The sequence below is a fragment of the Triticum urartu genome, chromosome 7, assembly GCF_003073215.2.
Source record: "Triticum urartu cultivar G1812 chromosome 7, Tu2.1, whole genome shotgun sequence".
Lineage (NCBI taxonomy): Eukaryota > Viridiplantae > Streptophyta > Magnoliopsida > Poales > Poaceae > Triticum > Triticum urartu.
The window spans coordinates 311,267,863-311,285,277 of record NC_053028.1 but is presented as its reverse complement, the minus strand read 5'-3'; the positions used below and the strand labels follow the sequence as shown (position 1 = coordinate 311,285,277).

Genomic DNA, 17,415 nt, shown 5'->3' with positions numbered 1-17,415 from the left:
CAGCAAGCGGAGAGCGTAAGTCGCTGCTGATGAGGACATCAATACCATTGTTAACCCACAGCCCCTACTGTTACATATACTGGACCAAATACTAGAGCTCGCGCACGCCAATTAAATTACCAGGTACTTTCGTTTCTTGATAATGATTCTAATGTTCATGAGATTATGATGCTGCCTAAATTGGATACATTTGTTTTGCTTACAAATGAAGGGCCTAGCTTGGAGAAGGATGAACATTGGAGCAAGAACACGCATGGATTTGATGGCATGCGCAAGGGGATCAAGAACGGAGTTACAAGTGATGATTTCAGGACTTTGAAGCCGCCATAAGAAGTGAATGAAGGCTTGGACGAAATATACAAGATGCCACTTTATAATATTCGTCTATAGACTATTCTAGGTGCTGCGTCACCTTATTAATGGGCCAGACCCATGTAATTTTGAAATACTTAAGTATGGGCTATTTTTAGAGTCCGTATGTGTGGGGAAACAAGAGTTAGGGTTGGTTTCGGACCCCACCCTCAAGGGCCACGAAATTCCCCCCTCTTCCTCCATATATACAGCCCTTAGGGCGTCGTTTAGACTTTGGGTTTTGTTTAGATTAAAAGTTCGCCATAGCTGCAACTTCGCGTACTTCGTTTGTGTCCAACGACCAGACCAAGACGTCACAGAACCCCACCTTGATCAATAAAGCTTTCATCTTATATTCGCAATATCCCGACTGCAATCTCAGTTTCTTGCTTGTTCTTCGTTTGCTCGCAGGACACAGACCCTCGTGGTCAGGTTGATCGTGCTCCGGCGTGGTCAATAACCCTCGGAAGTTGGTTTAGCGATTGCTAAGGCGCGACGTCTCGCACGTTCGTAGTCGGATCGTCAAGGTCGACTCCCACAGAAAATGATAGCCACCATCTCATCGAAACATCGGGACACCTTAGCCTCTATCAAGTGGTATCAAATTTCCAAATTGCTCGGTGAGATTTTACAGTTTTTCGTAGATTAGATCGAGTCTGTTCTTCATACCTACAGTCCACGAAAAAGCCAGAAAAAAAATTAGGGTTAGTTCATCATATCCGAATCAATCTGAGCCTTTGCATAATCTTTTTAGGGTTTTTGCTTTGTTGAATTTGCGGTTGCATCGTCGTGTCAAGTTGCTGGTCTTAGAGTCTAGTCTTTTAGAGTTTCGAGTTCTGGTCATAAGTTGTCAGCCGCCGCCGCACCATCATCATCGCCCATCTACCACCATTGCTTATCCGCCACCGTTCTGAATCCGTATCCATATACCACCACCAATCTATATACCACCACCATATATCCACCACCAATCCGAGTTCTTCTCATATTAGGTTTGTTCTTGAGATCAATCTCAATTCCGATTCGTGTTTCCTTGCCTGCGTAGGTCTCGGAAAAAAAAAGAGTCTGGAGACCCCCGGGCAGTTTTTAGGCCAAAATTTTCACGGGCAAAAATATTTTTTCCCTATCCTATTTTTAGGCTTTTCTGAGTCTTTTGAGCCACGTGCCATCATAGTGATTTTTTGTCGCACTTTTTCGTCGTCGCTGCCCTGATTTCCGAAAAAAAAAGTGAAAAAAAAAATTTCGTGCCCATCCTATCAGTTTGACGAGGGAAGAGTTTTGAGACACTCGCCATTATAGTAATTTTTCGCAAAAAAAAGAGCGAAAAAAAAGTTCCAGAGTGTGCTTTTCCCTTATTTACGTGCAGCGCCGTGATTTTGTTAGTGTTCTAGGCTCGCGTCTCTAGCACGGTCTAGCCTAGGACCAGCACAGTACCGTCGTTGAGCGTTTATTCAACTTTGCATCTCTGAATTGATTATTGCTGACCCTTTTTGCTACCATACTATAAGCCTTCCCAGCTCCACATACCTCTACGTCGTGCGTTTGACTCTCCCTGGCAATCGCTCTATCCAAGCTTTTGAGAGTTTTGACTACAACGGTTGCCGATCACCGCCTGCTGCTGGGTAAGAACTGGTAAGAATTTGAGATTTGCTTGACGGATTTGTGACACCCGCCACCACCACCTCTTGTTAGTATTCTGTAGGATCATATTCTTGTGTGTTTTCTATTGTTGCTAACCATGGCAGGATCACAAGCCGACGAGACTGACTGGGAGAACATGACGAATCAGGAGTTGCATGATAAATTTCAGCAAATGATGAATGGACAGGTGCAGGATGTGCTAAACAGATTTGAAGAGGCCATGGAGAAGATAGATGACATGGAGAAGACGTTCGAAACAAAGCTCGATAACAGGTTTAATGAATTGCTCGCGCGTCTTCCACCACCACCACCGGCTGCACCTAACGCACCTCTACAACAACAACAACGACGACTACCTACACATCGTGAAACAGCCCTCCGCCGAGCGAGCCGTCTCCCTCTTGCACCTGGCCAAACTGTTGGTGCTGCTGTTGCTACTTCTGTGGCTCCTGCTGCTGATGCGGAGGAGGAGATGATTTTGCTGGCGATTACGAGGATGAGGTTGATCAAAATCAGAACTACGTGCCACCACCAGCACAGCAACCATCAAGTCGTCCACATGCAAATAATGGCAATGGTAGGGCTCACCCTCAGGTACGAGATCATGACCATCTCCCTAAACTAAAATTGAATATTCCACCATTTGAGGGTAGATATGTTCCTGATATATATCTTACTTGGGAGTTAGAAACTGAACAACGATTTACATGTTTACAATATCCCGAGGAGAGACGTGTTCCTGCTGCTGTTTGTGCATTCACTAGTTTTGCATGTGTTTGGTGGTCTGAGCATTGTAGATTATATCCCATTCCTGCTACTTGGGCTGCTTTGAAAACTGCTATGCGTACTCGTTGGGTTCCACCATATTATCAACGTGAATTACTTCAAAAATTGCAGCATTTAAGACAAGGAAAAAATTATGTAGAAGAATATTATCAGGAATTACAAACTGGCATGATTAGATGTGGTATTGCTGAGGAGAATGAAGCTATGCTTGCACGTTTTATGGGTGGATTAAATAGAGAGATTCAGACCATTCTAGAGTATAAGGAGTATACTAATATCACTCGTTTATTCCATCTTGCTTGTAAAGCTGAACGTGAAGTGCAGGATCGACAGGCATTGGCGCGGACTAACTTTTCTGCAGGTCGACCTTCTTCATGGACACCACGTGCATCATCTACTTCCACACGTTCTGCTTCACCGGCGCCTCCATCGGCTGCCACCACCAACCGTGATACAATAAAGCAGGCACAATCACCACTATCTGCCAAGAGCACACCTTCTGGGCCTGCAAAGAGCTCTTCTTCATCCATGGCATCAACAGGGCAAACACATGATATTATTTGTCGACGTTGCAAGGGTGGAGGTCATTATGCGAGAGAATGCCCATCTAAGCGTGTGATGATTGTTACTGAGGATGGTGGGTATGAGTCCGCTAGTGACTATGATGAGGAGACTTTGGCTCTTATTACACGTGACGAACACGGTGGAGACGATTCTGATCATGAGACGCAATACATGGCTCCTGAAGATGCTGACAGGTATGAATGTTTAGTTGCTCAACGTGTTTTGAGTGTGCAGGTTACACAAGCTGAGCAAAATCAGAGGCATAATTTGTTCCATACAAAGGGAGTTGTGAAGGAACGTTCTGTTCGCGTGATCATAGATGGAGGGAGTTGCAACAACTTGGCTAGCATCGAGATGGTGGAGAAGCTATCTCTCACCACAAGACCACATCCACATCCTTACTACATCCAATGGTTCAACAACAGCGGCAAGGTTAAGGTAACACGTACTGTTCGTGTGCATTTTAGTATCTCTACATATGCTGATTATGTTGATTGTGATGTGGTACCGATGCAAGCATGTTCCTTATTACTTGGTAGACCATGGCAATTTGATAAAAATTCTATTCACCATGGTAGAAACAATCAGTATACTCTTGTTCATAAGGATAAAAATATTACTTTGCTTCCTATGACTCCTGATTCCATTTTGAAAGATGATATTAATAGAGCTAATAAAGCAAAACAGGAGAAAACTAAGAGTGAAAATCAGATTGTGGCAAAAGAATTTGAGCAACAAATGCAGCCTAATAATAATAAACAATCTAGTGTTGCTTCTGAAATTAAATTGAAAAGTGCATGTTTACTTGCCACCAAATCTGATATTGATGATCTAGATTTTAGCAAATCTGTTTGCTATGCTTTTGTGTGCAAAGAGGCATTATTTTCATTCGAGGACGTGCCTTCCTCTTTGCCTCCTGCTGTCACTAACATTTTGCAGGAGTTCGCCGACGTCTTTCCACAAGACGTGCCACCGGGATTACCACCTATTCGCGGGATTGAGCATCAAATTGACTTAATTCCCGGTGCATCATTACCCAACCGTGCACCATACCGTACCAATCCAGAGGAGACGAAGGAGATTATGCGTCAAGTACAAGAACTGCTCGACAAAGGTTATATACGCGAATCCCTTAGTCCTTGTGCTGTTCCTATCATTTTAGTGCCGAAAAAGGATGGTACGTCGCGTATGTGCGTTGATTGTAGAGGCATTAATAATATTACTATTCGTTATCGTCATCCTATTCCTAGGCTAGATGATATGCTTGATGAATTGAGTGGCTCTACAATATTCTCCAAAGTTGATTTGCGTAGTGGTTACCATCAAATTCGTATGAAATTGGGAGATGAATGGAAAACAGCATTTAAAACTAAGTTTGGATTATATGAGTGGTTAGTCATGCCTTTTGGGTTAACTAATGCACCTAGTACTTTCATGAGGTTAATGAACGAAGTTTTACGTGCTTTCATTGGACGATTTGTGGTAGTTTACTTTGATGACATATTGATTTATAGCAAATCTTTGGAGGAACATTTGGAACATTTACGTGCTGTTTTTATTGCTCTACGTGATGCACGTTTGTTTGGTAACCTTGGAAAGTGCACCTTTTGCACCGACCGAGTATCTTTTCTTGGCTATGTTGTTACTCCACAGGGAATTGAAGTTGATAAAGCCAAGATTGAAGCTATTGAGAGTTGGCCGCAGCCCAAAACGGTCACACAAGTGAGGAGTTTCCTTGGCCTCGCTGGTTTCTATAGGCGTTTTGTGAGAGATTTCAGCACCATTGCTGCACCTCTCAACGAGCTTACAAAGAAGGATGTACCTTTTGTTTGGGGTACCGCACAGGAAGAAGCCTTCACGGTATTGAAAGATAAGTTGACACATGCTCCTTTACTCCAACTTCCTAATTTCAATAAGACTTTTGAGCTTGAATGTGATGCTAGTGGAATTGGATTAGGAAGGTGTGTTATTACAAGATGGAAAACCTGTTGCATACTTTTCTGAAAAATTGAGTGGGCCTAGTCTGAACTATTCTACTTATGATAAAGAATTATATGCTCTTGTTCGGACCTTAGAAACATGGCAACATTATTTATGGCCCAAGGAATTTGTTATACATTCTGATCATGAATCTTTGAAACATATTAAAAGTCAAGCAAAACTGAACCGTCGACATGCTAAATGGGTTGAATTCATTGAGACTTTCCCTTATGTGATTAAACACAAGAAGGGTAAAGAAAATGTTATTGCTGATGCCTTGTCTCGTCGTTATACTATGCTTTCACAACTTGACTTTAAAATATTTGGTTTGGAGACCATCAAAGATCAATGTGTTAATGATGCTGAATTTAAAGATGTATTGCAGAATTGTAAGGAAGGGAGAACTTGGAACAAGTTCGTTCTTAACGATGGATTTGTGTTTCGTGCTAACAAGCTATGCATTCCAGCTAGCTCCGTTCGTCTTTTGTTGTTGCAGGAGGCGCATGGAGGAGGATTAATGGGACACTTTGGCGTCAAGAAGACGGAGGATATACTTGCTACACATTTATTTTGGCCAAAGATGAGACGGGATGTTGAGCGTTTTGTTGCTCGCTGCACTACATGTCAAAGAGCTAAGTCACGACTCAATCCTCATGGTTTATATATGCCTTTGCCTGTACCTAGTGTTCCTTGGGAGGATATATCTATGGACTTTGTTTTAGGTTTACCTAGAACAAAGAAGGTGAGGGATAGCATATTTGTTGTCGTGGATAGGTTCTCGAAAATGGCACACTTTATACCATGTCATAAAAGCGATGATGCTGTTAATGTTGCTGATTTGTTCTTTCGTGAAATTATTCGCTTACATGGTGTGCCAAATACTATTGTTTCAGATCGTGATACTAAATTTCTTAGCCACTTTTGGAGATGTTTATGGGCTAAGTTGGGGACTAAGCTGCTTTTTAGTACTACTTGTCACCCCCAAACTGATGGACAAACTGAAGTAGTCAATAGAACATTGTCTACTATGCTTAGGGCTGTTTTGAAGAATAACAAGAAAATGTGGGAAGAATGCTTGCCTCATATTGAATTTGCTTATAATCGTTCATTGCATTCTACTACTAAGATGTGCCCTTTTGAAATTGTGTATGGTTTCCTACCTCGTGCACCTATTGATTTGCTGCCTCTTCCATCTTCGGAGAAGGTTAATTTTGATGCTAAAGAACGTTCTGAATTGATTTTAAAAATGCATGAGTTAACTAAGGAAAACATTGAGCGTATGAATGCTAAATATAAACTTGCTGGAGATAAGGGTAGAAAACATGTTGTGTTTGCACCTAAAGATCTTGTTTGGTTACATTTGCGTAAAGATAGATTTCCTAATCTGCGCAAATCAAAGCTAATGCCACGTGCTGATGGTCCTTTTAAGGTTTTAGAGAAAATAAATGATAATGCATATAAACTTGAGCTACCTGCAGATTTTGGGGTTAGTCCCACTTTTAACATTGCAGATTTAAAGCCTTATTTGGGTGAGGAAGATGAGCTTTCGTCGAGGACGACTTCAATTCAAGAAGGGGAGGATGATGAGGACATCAATACCATTGTTACACCCACAGCCCCTACTGTTACATATACTGGACCAATTACTAGAGCTCGCGCACGCCAATTAAATTACCAGGTACTTTCGTTTCTTGGTAATGATTCTAATGTTCATGAGATTATGATGCTGCCTAAATTGGATACATTTGTTTTGCTTTCAAATGAAGGGCCTAGCTTGGAGAAGGATGAACATTGGAGCAAGAACACGCATGGAGTTGATGGCATGCGCAAGGGGATCAAGAACGGAGTTACAAGTGATGATTTCAGGACTTTGAAGCCGCCATAAGGAGTGCATGAAGCCATGGACGAAATATACAAGATGCCACTTCATAATATTCGTCCATAGGCTATTCTAGGTGCTGCGTCACCTTATTAATGGGCCAGGCCCATGTAATTTCGAAATACTTAAGTGTAGGCTATTTTTAGAGTCCGTATGTGTGGGGAAACAAGAGTTAGGGTTGGTTTCGAACCCCACCCTCAAGGGCCACGAAATTCCCCTCTCTTCCTCCATATATACAGCCCTTAGGGCGTCGTTTAGAATTTGGGTTTAGAAAGGCGTTTAGAAGAGGCGAATTGGGCACTTTCCTGACATGGTAGTTTTTAGTCAAAGATTAGACAAAAAGTGGTAGTTTTCGGCACAAATTTGTAAAGTGGTAGTTTGTAGGCACGGTTCCATGAAATGTGGTAGTTTTTTGTTAAATACTCCAGATTATGGCAAAGCACCAAAACAAGGAATTACCAAACCATATTGAAAGATCCGCTTTAGTGCTTCATCGAGATGCTGCTCATCACCATATCTATAACGTGTAACATCACTCCTGACCTAGAGGTAGGAGCAAGATTAACATGTGGCATGGTAGATGTTTGCATTGACTTAAAGGAAGTATTGAAAATTAAGCAATTAATCAGTGATACTTTACAAAACAAACATTTTTCCACAAACACCAGAACTAGAACCGACGCACTTGCATTGGTTAAATGCTTGGCATGTCTAGTCTGTAGGTAGAAAAGAACTGCAGAGACTTAAAGGAAGATTAACATGTGGCATGGTAGATGTTTGCATTGACTTAAAGGAAGTATTGAAAATTAAGCAATTAATCAGTGATACTTTGCAAAACAAACATTTTTCCACAAACACCAGAACTAGAACCGACGCACTTGCATTGGTTAAATGCTTGGCATGTCTAGTCTGTAGGTAGAAAAGAACTGCAGAGACTTAAAGGAAGATTAACATGTGGCATGGTAGATGTTTGCATTGACTTAAAGGAAGTATTGAAAATTAAGCAATTAATCAGTGATACTTTGCAAAACAAACATTTTTCCACAAACACCAGAACTAGAACCGACGCACTTGCATTGGTTAAATGCTTGGCATGTCTAGTCTGTAGGTAGAAAAGAACTGCAGAGATATTTGGTTTAAGAATAGTAATGCAGACGCAATTGTAATGAGGTCACACCGGCACCATAAACGGAATGGGCAAAGTTTTAAACATGTTTGGTTAGCTCACAATAATCAATTACAATGCATGGTCTCTGTCCAATTGTAGAGTCCGGCGTCATCACTGGCACATCCACCAACAGCGTCAAGGGATGGTTCCCACACCTCGTGTTCCGATTTGCTTCCGCGGTGGGTTGGACGACCCGGAGACGATGGCATGGTGGTGTACATGGCGGAGGACACACCGATCGGCCTGCCTCTGTTCGTTCTTGCTGTTGCTGGAGTTGCAGCAGCGGCTCGGGCCACCTCAATGAGAATGCGACACGGGAGTTCGTCTGCCGGTGGGTGGATGACAACCAGATCCTGTACAGCGAGCGCATGGTCGACGCCCTGATGAATGGGGGCTGTGATTGAGCATGGCATTAAACCTGTTGGTGATCGGCCAGCAAGCGGAGAGCGTAAGTCGCTGCTGATGAGGACATCAATACCATTGTTACACCCACAGCCCCTACTGTTACATATACTGGACCAATTACTAGAGCTCGCGCACGCCAATTAAATTACCAGGTACTTTCGTTTCTTGGTAATGATTCTAATGTTCATGAGATTATGATGCTGCCTAAATTGGATACATTTGTTTTGCTTTCAAATGAAAGGCCTAGCTTGGAGAAGGATGAACATTGGAGCAAGAACACGCATGGAGTTGATGGCATGCGCAAGGGGATCAAGAACGGAGTTACAAGTGATGATTTCAGGACTTTGAAGCCGCCATAAGGAGTGCATGAAGCCATGGACGAAATATACAAGATGCCACTTCATAATATTCGTCCATAGGCTATTCTAGGTGCTGCGTCACCTTATTAATGGGCCAGGCCCATGTAATTTCGAAATACTTAAGTGTAGGCTATTTTTAGAGTCCGTATGTGTGGGGAAACAAGAGTTAGGGTTGGTTTCGAACCCCACCCTCAAGGGCCACGAAATTCCCCTCTCTTCCTCCATATATACAGCCCTTAGGGCGTCGTTTAGACTTTGGGTTTTGTTTAGATTAAAAGTTCGCCATAGCTGCAACTTCGCGTACTTCGTTTGTGTCCAACGACCAGACCAAGACGTCACAGAACCCCACCTTGATCAATAAAGCTTTCATCTTATATTCGCAATATCCAGATTGCAATCTCAGTTTCTTGCTTGTTCTTCGTTTGCTCGCAGGAAACAGGCCCTCGTGGTCAGGCTGATCGTGCTCCGGCGTGGTCAATAACCCCTTGGAAGTTGGTTTAGCGATTGCTAAGGCGTGACGTCTCGCACGTTCGTAGTCGGATCGTCAAGGTCGACTCCCACAGAAAACGATAGCCACCATCTCATCGAAACATCGGGACACCTTTGCCTCTATCAAGTGGTATCAGATTTCCAGGTTGCTCGGTGAGATTTTTACAGTTTTTCGTAGATTAGATCGAGTCTGTTCTTCATACCTACAATCCACGAAAAAGCCACAAAAAAATTAGGGTTAGTTCATCATATCCGAACCAATCTGAGCCTTTGCATAATCTTTTTAGGGTTTTTGCTTTGTTGAATTTGCGGTTGCATCGTCGTGTCAAGTTGCTGGTCTTAGAGTCTAGTCTTTTAGAGTTTCGAGTTCTGGTCATAAGTTGTCACGCCGCCGCCGCACCATCATCATCGCCCATCTACCACCATTGCTTATCCGTCACCGTTCTGAATCCGTATCCATATACCACCACCAATCTGTATCCATATACCACCACCAATCTGTAACCATATATCCACCACCAATCCGAGTTCTTCTCATATTAGGTTTGTTCTTGAGATCAATCTCAATTCCGATTCGTGTTTCCTTGCCTGCGTAGGTCTCGAAAAAAAAAAAGAGTCTGGAGACCCCCGGGCAGTTTTTAGGCCAAAATTTTCACGGGCAAAAATATTTTTTTCCCTATCCTATTTTTAGGCTTTTCTGAGTCTTTTGAGCCACGTGCCATCATAGTGATTTTTTGTCGCACTTTTTCGTCGTCGCTGCCCTGATTTCCGAAAAAAAAAGTGAAAAAAAAAATTTTCGTGCCCATCCTATCAGTTTGACGAGGAAACAGTTTTGAGACACTCGCCATTATAGTAATTTTTCGCAAAAAAAAAGCGAAAAAAAAGTTCCAGAGTGTGCTTTTCCCTTATTTACGTGCAGCGCCGTGATTTTGTTAGTGTTCTAGGCTCGCGTCTCTAGCACGGTCTAGCCTAGGACCAGCACAGTACCGTCGTTGAGCGTTTATTCAACTTTGCATCTCTGAATTGATTATTGCTGACCCTTTTTGCTACCATACTATAAGCCTTCCCAGCTCCACATACCTCTACGTCGTGCGTTTGATTCTCCCTGGCAATCGCTCTATCCAAGCTTTTGAGAGTTTTGACTACAACGGTTGCCGATCACCGCCTGCTGCTGGGTAAGAACTGGTAAGAATTTGAGATTTGCTTGACGGATTTGTGACACCCGCCACCACCACCTCTTGTTAGTATTCTGTAGGATCATATTCTTGTGTGTTTTCTATTGTTGCTAACCATGGCAGGATCACAAGCCGACGAGACTGACTGGGAGAACATGACGAATCAGGAGTTGCATGATAAATTTCAGCAAATGATGAATGGACAGGTGCAGGATGTGCTAAACAGATTTGAAGAGGCCATGGAGAAGATAGATGACATGGAGAAGACGTTCGAAACAAAGCTCGATGACAGGTTTAATGAATTGCTCGCGCGTCTTCCACCACCACCACCGGCTGCACCTAACGCACCTCTACAACAACAACAACGACGACTACCTACACATCGTGAAACAGCCCTCCGCCGAGCGAGCCGTCTCCCTCTTGCACCTGGCCAAACTGTTGGTGCTGCTGTTGCTACTTCTGTGGCTCCTGCTGCTGATGCGGAGGAGGATGATTTTGCGCGATACGAGGATGAGGTTGATCAAAATCAGAACTACGTGCCACCAGCACACCAGCACCACAGCCGTCCACATGCAATATAATGCAATGGTAGGGCTCACCCCATGGTACGAGATCATGACCATCTCCTAAACTGAAATTGAATATTCCACCATTTGAGGGTAGATATGTTCCTATATATATCTTACTTGGGAGTTAGAAACTGAACATCGATTTACATGTTTACAATATCCCGAGGAGAGACGTGTTCCTGCTGCTGTTTGTGCTTTCACTAGTTTTGCATGTGTTTGGTGGTCTGAACATTGTAGATTATATCCCATTCCTGCTACTTGGGCTGCTTTGAAAACTGCTATGCGTACTCGTTGGGTTCCACCATATTATCAACGTAATTACTTCAAAAATTGCAGCGCTTAAGACAAGGAAAAAATTCTGTAGAAGAATATTATCAGGAATTACAAACTGGCATGATTAGATGTGGTATTGTTGAGGAGAATGAAGCTATGCTTGCACGTTTTATGGGTGGTTTAAATAGAGAGATTCAGACGATTCTAGAGTATAAGGAGTATACTAATATCACTCGTTTATTCCATCTTGCTAAAGCTGAACGTGAAGTGCACATCGACAGGCAGTGGCGCGACTAACTTTTTCTGCAGGTCGACCTTCTTCATGGACACCACGTGCATCATCTTACTTCCACACGTTCTCTATCACCGGCGCCTCCGTCGGCGCCACCTCCACCGTGATACAATAAAGCAGGCACCAACACCACATCTGCCAAGAGCACACCTTCTGTGCTGCAAAGAGCTCTTCTTCATCCATGGCATCAACAGGGCAAACACATGAATTATTTGTCACGTTGCAAGGGTGGAGGTCATTATGCGAGAGAATGCCCATCTAAGCGTGTGATGATTGTTACTGAGGATGGTGGGTATGAGTCCGCTAGTGACTATGATGAGGAGACTTTGGCTCTTATTACACGTGACGAACACGGTGGAGACGATTCTGATCATGAGACGCAATACATGGCTCCTGAAGATGCTGACAGGTATGAATGTTTAGTTGCTCAACGTGTTTTGAGTGTGCAGGTTACACAAGCTGAGCAAAATCAGAGGCATAATTTGTTCCATACAAAGGGAGTTGTGAAGGAACGTTCTGTTCGCGTGATCATAGATGGAGGGAGTTGCAACAACTTGGCTAGCATCGAGATGGTGGAGAAGCTATCTCTCACCACAAGACCACATCCACATCCTTACTACATCCAATGGTTCAACAACAGCGGCAAGGTTAAGGTAACACGTACTGTTCGTGTGCATTTTAGTATCTCTACATATGCTGATTATGTTGATTGTGATGTGGTACCTATGCAAGCATGTTCCTTATTACTTGGTAGACCATGGCAATTTGATAAAAATTCTATTCACCATGGTAGAAACAATCAGTATACTCTTGTTCATAAGGATAAAAATATTACTTTGCTTCCTATGACTCCTGATTCCATTTTGAAAGATGATATTAATAGAGCTAATAAAGCAAAAACAGGAGAAAACTAAGAGTGAAAATCAGATTGTGGCAAAAGAATTTGAGCAACAAATGCAGCCTAATAATAATAAACAATCTAGTGTTGCTTCTGAAATTAAATTGAAAAGTGCATGTTTACTTGCCACCAAATCTGATATTGATGATCTAGATTTTAGCAAATCTGTTTGCTATGATTTTGTGTGCAAAGAGGCATTATTTTCATTCGAGGACGTGCCTTCCTCTTTGCCTCCTGTCACTAACATTTTGCAGGAGTTCGCACGATCTTTCCACAAGACGTGCCACCGGGATTACCACCTATTCGAGGGATTGAGCATCAAATTGACTTAATTCCCGGTGCATCATTACCCAACCGTGCACCATACCGTACCAATCCAGAGGAGACGAAGGAGATTATGCGTCAAGTACAAGAACTGCTCGACAAAGGTTATATACGCGAATCCCTTAGTCCTTGTGTTGTTCCTATTATTTTAGTGCCGAAAAAGGATGGTACATCGCGTATGTGCGTTGATTGTAGAGGCATTAATAATATTACTATTCGTTATCGTCATCCTATTCCTAGGCTAGATGATATGCTTGATGAATTGAGTGGCTCTACAATATTCTCCAAAGTTGATTTGCGTAGTGGTTACCATCAAATTCGTATGAAATTGGGAGATGAATGGAAAACAGCATTTAAAACTAAGTTTGGATTATATGAGTGGTTAGTCATGCCTTTTGGGTTAACTAATGCACCTAGTACTTTCATGAGGTTAATGAACGAAGTTTTACGTGCTTTCATTGGACGATTTGTGGTAGTTTACTTTGATGACATATTGATTTATAGCAAATCTTTGGAGGAACATTTGGAACATTTACGTGCTGTTTTTATTGCTCTACGTGATGCACGTTTGTTTGGTAACCTTGGAAAGTGCACCTTTTGCACCGACCGAGTATCTTTTCTTGGCTATGTTGTTACTCCACAGGGAATTGAAGTTGATAAAGCCAAGATTGAAGCTATTGAGAGTTGGCCGCAGCCCAAAACGGTCACACAAGTGAGGAGTTTCCTTGGCCTCGCTGGTTTCTATAGGCGTTTTGTGAGAGATTTCAGCACCATTGCTGCACCTCTCAACGAGCTTACAAGAAGGATGTGCCTTTTTTTGGGGTACCGCACAGGAAGAAGCCTTCACGTATTGAAAGATAAGTTGACACATGCTCCTTTACTCCAACTTCCTAATTTTAATAAGACTTTTGAGCTTGAATGTGATGCTAGTGGAATTGGATTAGATTACAAGATGGCAAACCTGTTGCATTACTTTTCTGAAAAATTGAGTGGGCCTAGTCTGAACTATTCTACTTATGATAAAGAATTAATGCTCTTGTTCGGACCTTAGAAACATGGCAACATTATTTATGGCCCAAGGAATTTGTTATACATTCTGATCATGAATCTTTGAAACACATTAAAAGTCAAGCAAAACTGAACCATAGACATGCTAAATGGGTTGAATTCATTGAGACTTTCCCTTATGTCATTAAACACAAGAAGGGTAAAGAAAATGTTATTGCTGAATTCTCGTCGTTATACTATGCTTTCACAACTTGACTTTAAAATATTTTGGAGACCATCAAAGATCAATATTGCATGATGCCACTTTACAGATGTATTACAGAATTCTAAGAGGGAGATACTTGAAACAAGTTCGTTCTACGGACATTTTTGTTTCGTACTAACAAGTATGCATTCACTAGCTCTCGTCTTTGTGGTTGAGAAGGCATGGAGATAGAACTTGGCGTCAAGAAGACGGAGATTACTGACACATTTTTGCCAAATGACGGAATGGTGTAGCTTGTGCTCGCTGACAATGTCAAGACTAAGCACGACTCAATCCTCATGGTTATGTCTTTTGCCTGTACTCTAGTGTCGGTTATAACCTAGACTTGTAGTTAACCTATACCAAAAAGGAGGGATAGTTCATATGTTTCTGTAGTTTCTCGAAAAATGCACAGTTACCATGTTTCTAAAGCATTATGTAAGTGCACTTTCGTAAATTATCTCGCTTACATGGTTGCCATACTTGTTCAGATGCGTTCATACAATATTTCTAGCCACTTTTGGCAGATGTTTATGGGCCTAAGTTGGGGACTAAGCTTTTTAGTACTATATGTCACCCCAAACTGATGGACAAACTGAAGTAGTCAATAGAACATTGTCTACTATGCTTAGGGCTGTTTTGAAGAATAACAAGAAAATGTGGGAAGAATGCTTGCCTCATATTGAATTTGCTTATAATCGTTCATTGCATTCTACTACTAAGATGTGCCCTTTTGAAATTGTGTATGGTTTCCTACCTCGTGCACCTATTGATTTGTTGCCTCTTCCATCTTCGGAGAAGGTTAATTTTGATGCTAAAGAACGTTCTGAATTGATTTTAAAAATGCATGAGTTAACTAAGGAAAACATTGAGCGTATGAATGCTAAATATAAACTTGCTGGAGATAAGGGTAGAAAACATGTTGTGTTTGCACCTGGAGATCTTGTTTGGTTACATTTGCGTAAGGATAGATTTCCTAATTTGCGCAAATCAAAGCTAATGCCACGTGCTGATGGTCCTTTTAAGGTGTTAGAGAAAATAAATGATAATGCATATAAACTTGAGCTGCCTGCAGATTTTGGGGTTAGTCCCACTTTTAACATTGCAGATTTGAAGCCTTATTTGGGTGAGGAAGATGAGCTTCCGTCGAGGACGACTTCATTTCAAGAAGGGGAGGATGATGAGGACATCAATACCATTGTTACACCCACAGCCCCTACTGTTACATATACTGGACCAATTACTAGAGCTCGCGCACGCCAATTAAATTACCAGGTACTTTCGTTTCTTGGTAATGATCTAATGTTCATGAGATTATGATGCTGCCTAAATTGGATACATTTGTTTTGCTTTCAAATGAAGGGCCTAGCTTGGAGAAGGATGAACATTGGAGCAAGAACACGCATGGAGTTGATGGCATGCGCAAGGGGATCAAGAACGGAGTTACAAGTGATGATTTCAGGACTTTGAAGCCGCATAAGGAGTGCATGAAGCCATGGACGAAATTATACAAGATGCCACTTCATAATATTCGTCCATAGGCTATTCTAGGTGCTGCGTCACCTTATTAATGGGCCAGGCCCATGTAATTTCGAAATACTTAAGTATAGGCTATTTTTAGAGTCCGTATGTGTGGGGAAACAAGAGTTAGGGTTGGTTTCGGACCCCACCCTCAAGGGCCACGAAATTCCCCTCTCTTCCTCCATATATACAGCCCTTAGGGCATCGTTTAGACTTGGGTTTTGTTTAGATTAAAAGTTCGCCATAGCTGCAACTTCGCGTACTTCGTTTGTGTCCAACGACCAGACCAAGACGTCACAGAACCCCACCTTGATCAATAAAGCTTTCATCTTATATTCACAATATCCAGATTGCAATCTCAGTTTCTTGCTTGTTCTTCGTTTGCTCGCAGGAAACAGGCCCTCGTGGTCAGGTTGATCGTGCTCCGGCGTGGTCAATAACCCCTCAGAAGTTGGTTTAGCGATTGCTAAGGCGCGACGTCTCGCACGTTCGTAGTCGGATCGTCAAGGTCGACTCCCACAGAAAATGATAGCCACCATCTCATCGAAACATCGGGACACCTTTGCCTCTATCACCCCATAAGAGAGGTTGCCAAGGATAAACAACTAGATTGTCGGATCCCACACATACCAAGCATTTCAATCATACACACAATATGCTCGATATGTTTAAATACAACATGGCATCACAACATAACTCTACGACTCAAGTATTTATTCATTAGGCTCCGAGGAGCGAGATATTACAAACATGGGTCTCATGACCCAACAATCATAGCATACAAATCAAAGCACATGCGGAAGCTTAACATGTCTGAGTACAGACATTGACAAATGAAAAAGGCTGAGAAGCCTGACTATCTACCCGATCCTGCCGAGGGCACAAGATCGTAGCTGAGGTATCAAGCTAAACGTCGAAGTCCACACAGAACTACTAGCGAGACTGAAGTCTCTCTACAAAAACATAAATTAAGCAAACGTGAGTACAAATGTACCCAGCAAGACTTACATCAGAACTAGCTACATATGCATCAGTATCAAGAAAGGGGTAGTGGAGTTTAACTGCAGCAAGCCGGCTTTGACTCGGTGGCTATCCTGAACTACGACTACAAGCAACTCTTTTGAGGTGGCGCACACGAGTCCACATATTCACCATATCAATACACCACTATGGACCCGTTCCCGTCTCCCTACGAGAAGGCCATCCATAGCACTCACGCTTATCTTGCAAGTTTTAGAATATCCACTTTCACTTGTCTATGAACTATGCAAGGGGTCCAAGTTTCCAAATCCGAGGAATCCGGCTATTCGAATAGATAATGATAACCCTGCAGGGGTGTACTTCTTCACACACGCTCCCACCACTTACCGCCGTTTACACGACATGTACTCGGCAACCTTCAAGTGGAAGCCCAACGAGGGTGTCGGCCACGACCTACCTAAACACTTAAGTCTCCAGTCCATGTTTATCGCCTATCCAGGTTCCATCC

At 42.4% G+C, this 17,415-nt stretch overlaps 1 protein-coding gene across 1 annotated transcript in view; it reads right to left on the bottom strand.

The window, feature by feature from the left end:
- The window catches only part of LOC125518797 (thylakoid membrane protein slr0575-like), a 38,251-nt gene extending 29,770 nt beyond the window's left edge, over positions 1 to 8,481 (bottom strand). Inside the window, exons 1-3 of the mRNA XM_048683665.1 lie at positions 8,430 to 8,481; positions 8,253 to 8,320; positions 7,661 to 7,744 (exon numbers count right to left, since the gene is read on the bottom strand). Of these exons, the coding sequence (XP_048539622.1) occupies positions 7,661 to 7,744; positions 8,253 to 8,320; positions 8,430 to 8,481 (204 nt within the window). The remainder of the gene's footprint in view (positions 1 to 7,660; positions 7,745 to 8,252; positions 8,321 to 8,429) is intronic.
- Between the last annotated feature and the right edge of the window lie 8,934 nt (positions 8,482 to 17,415).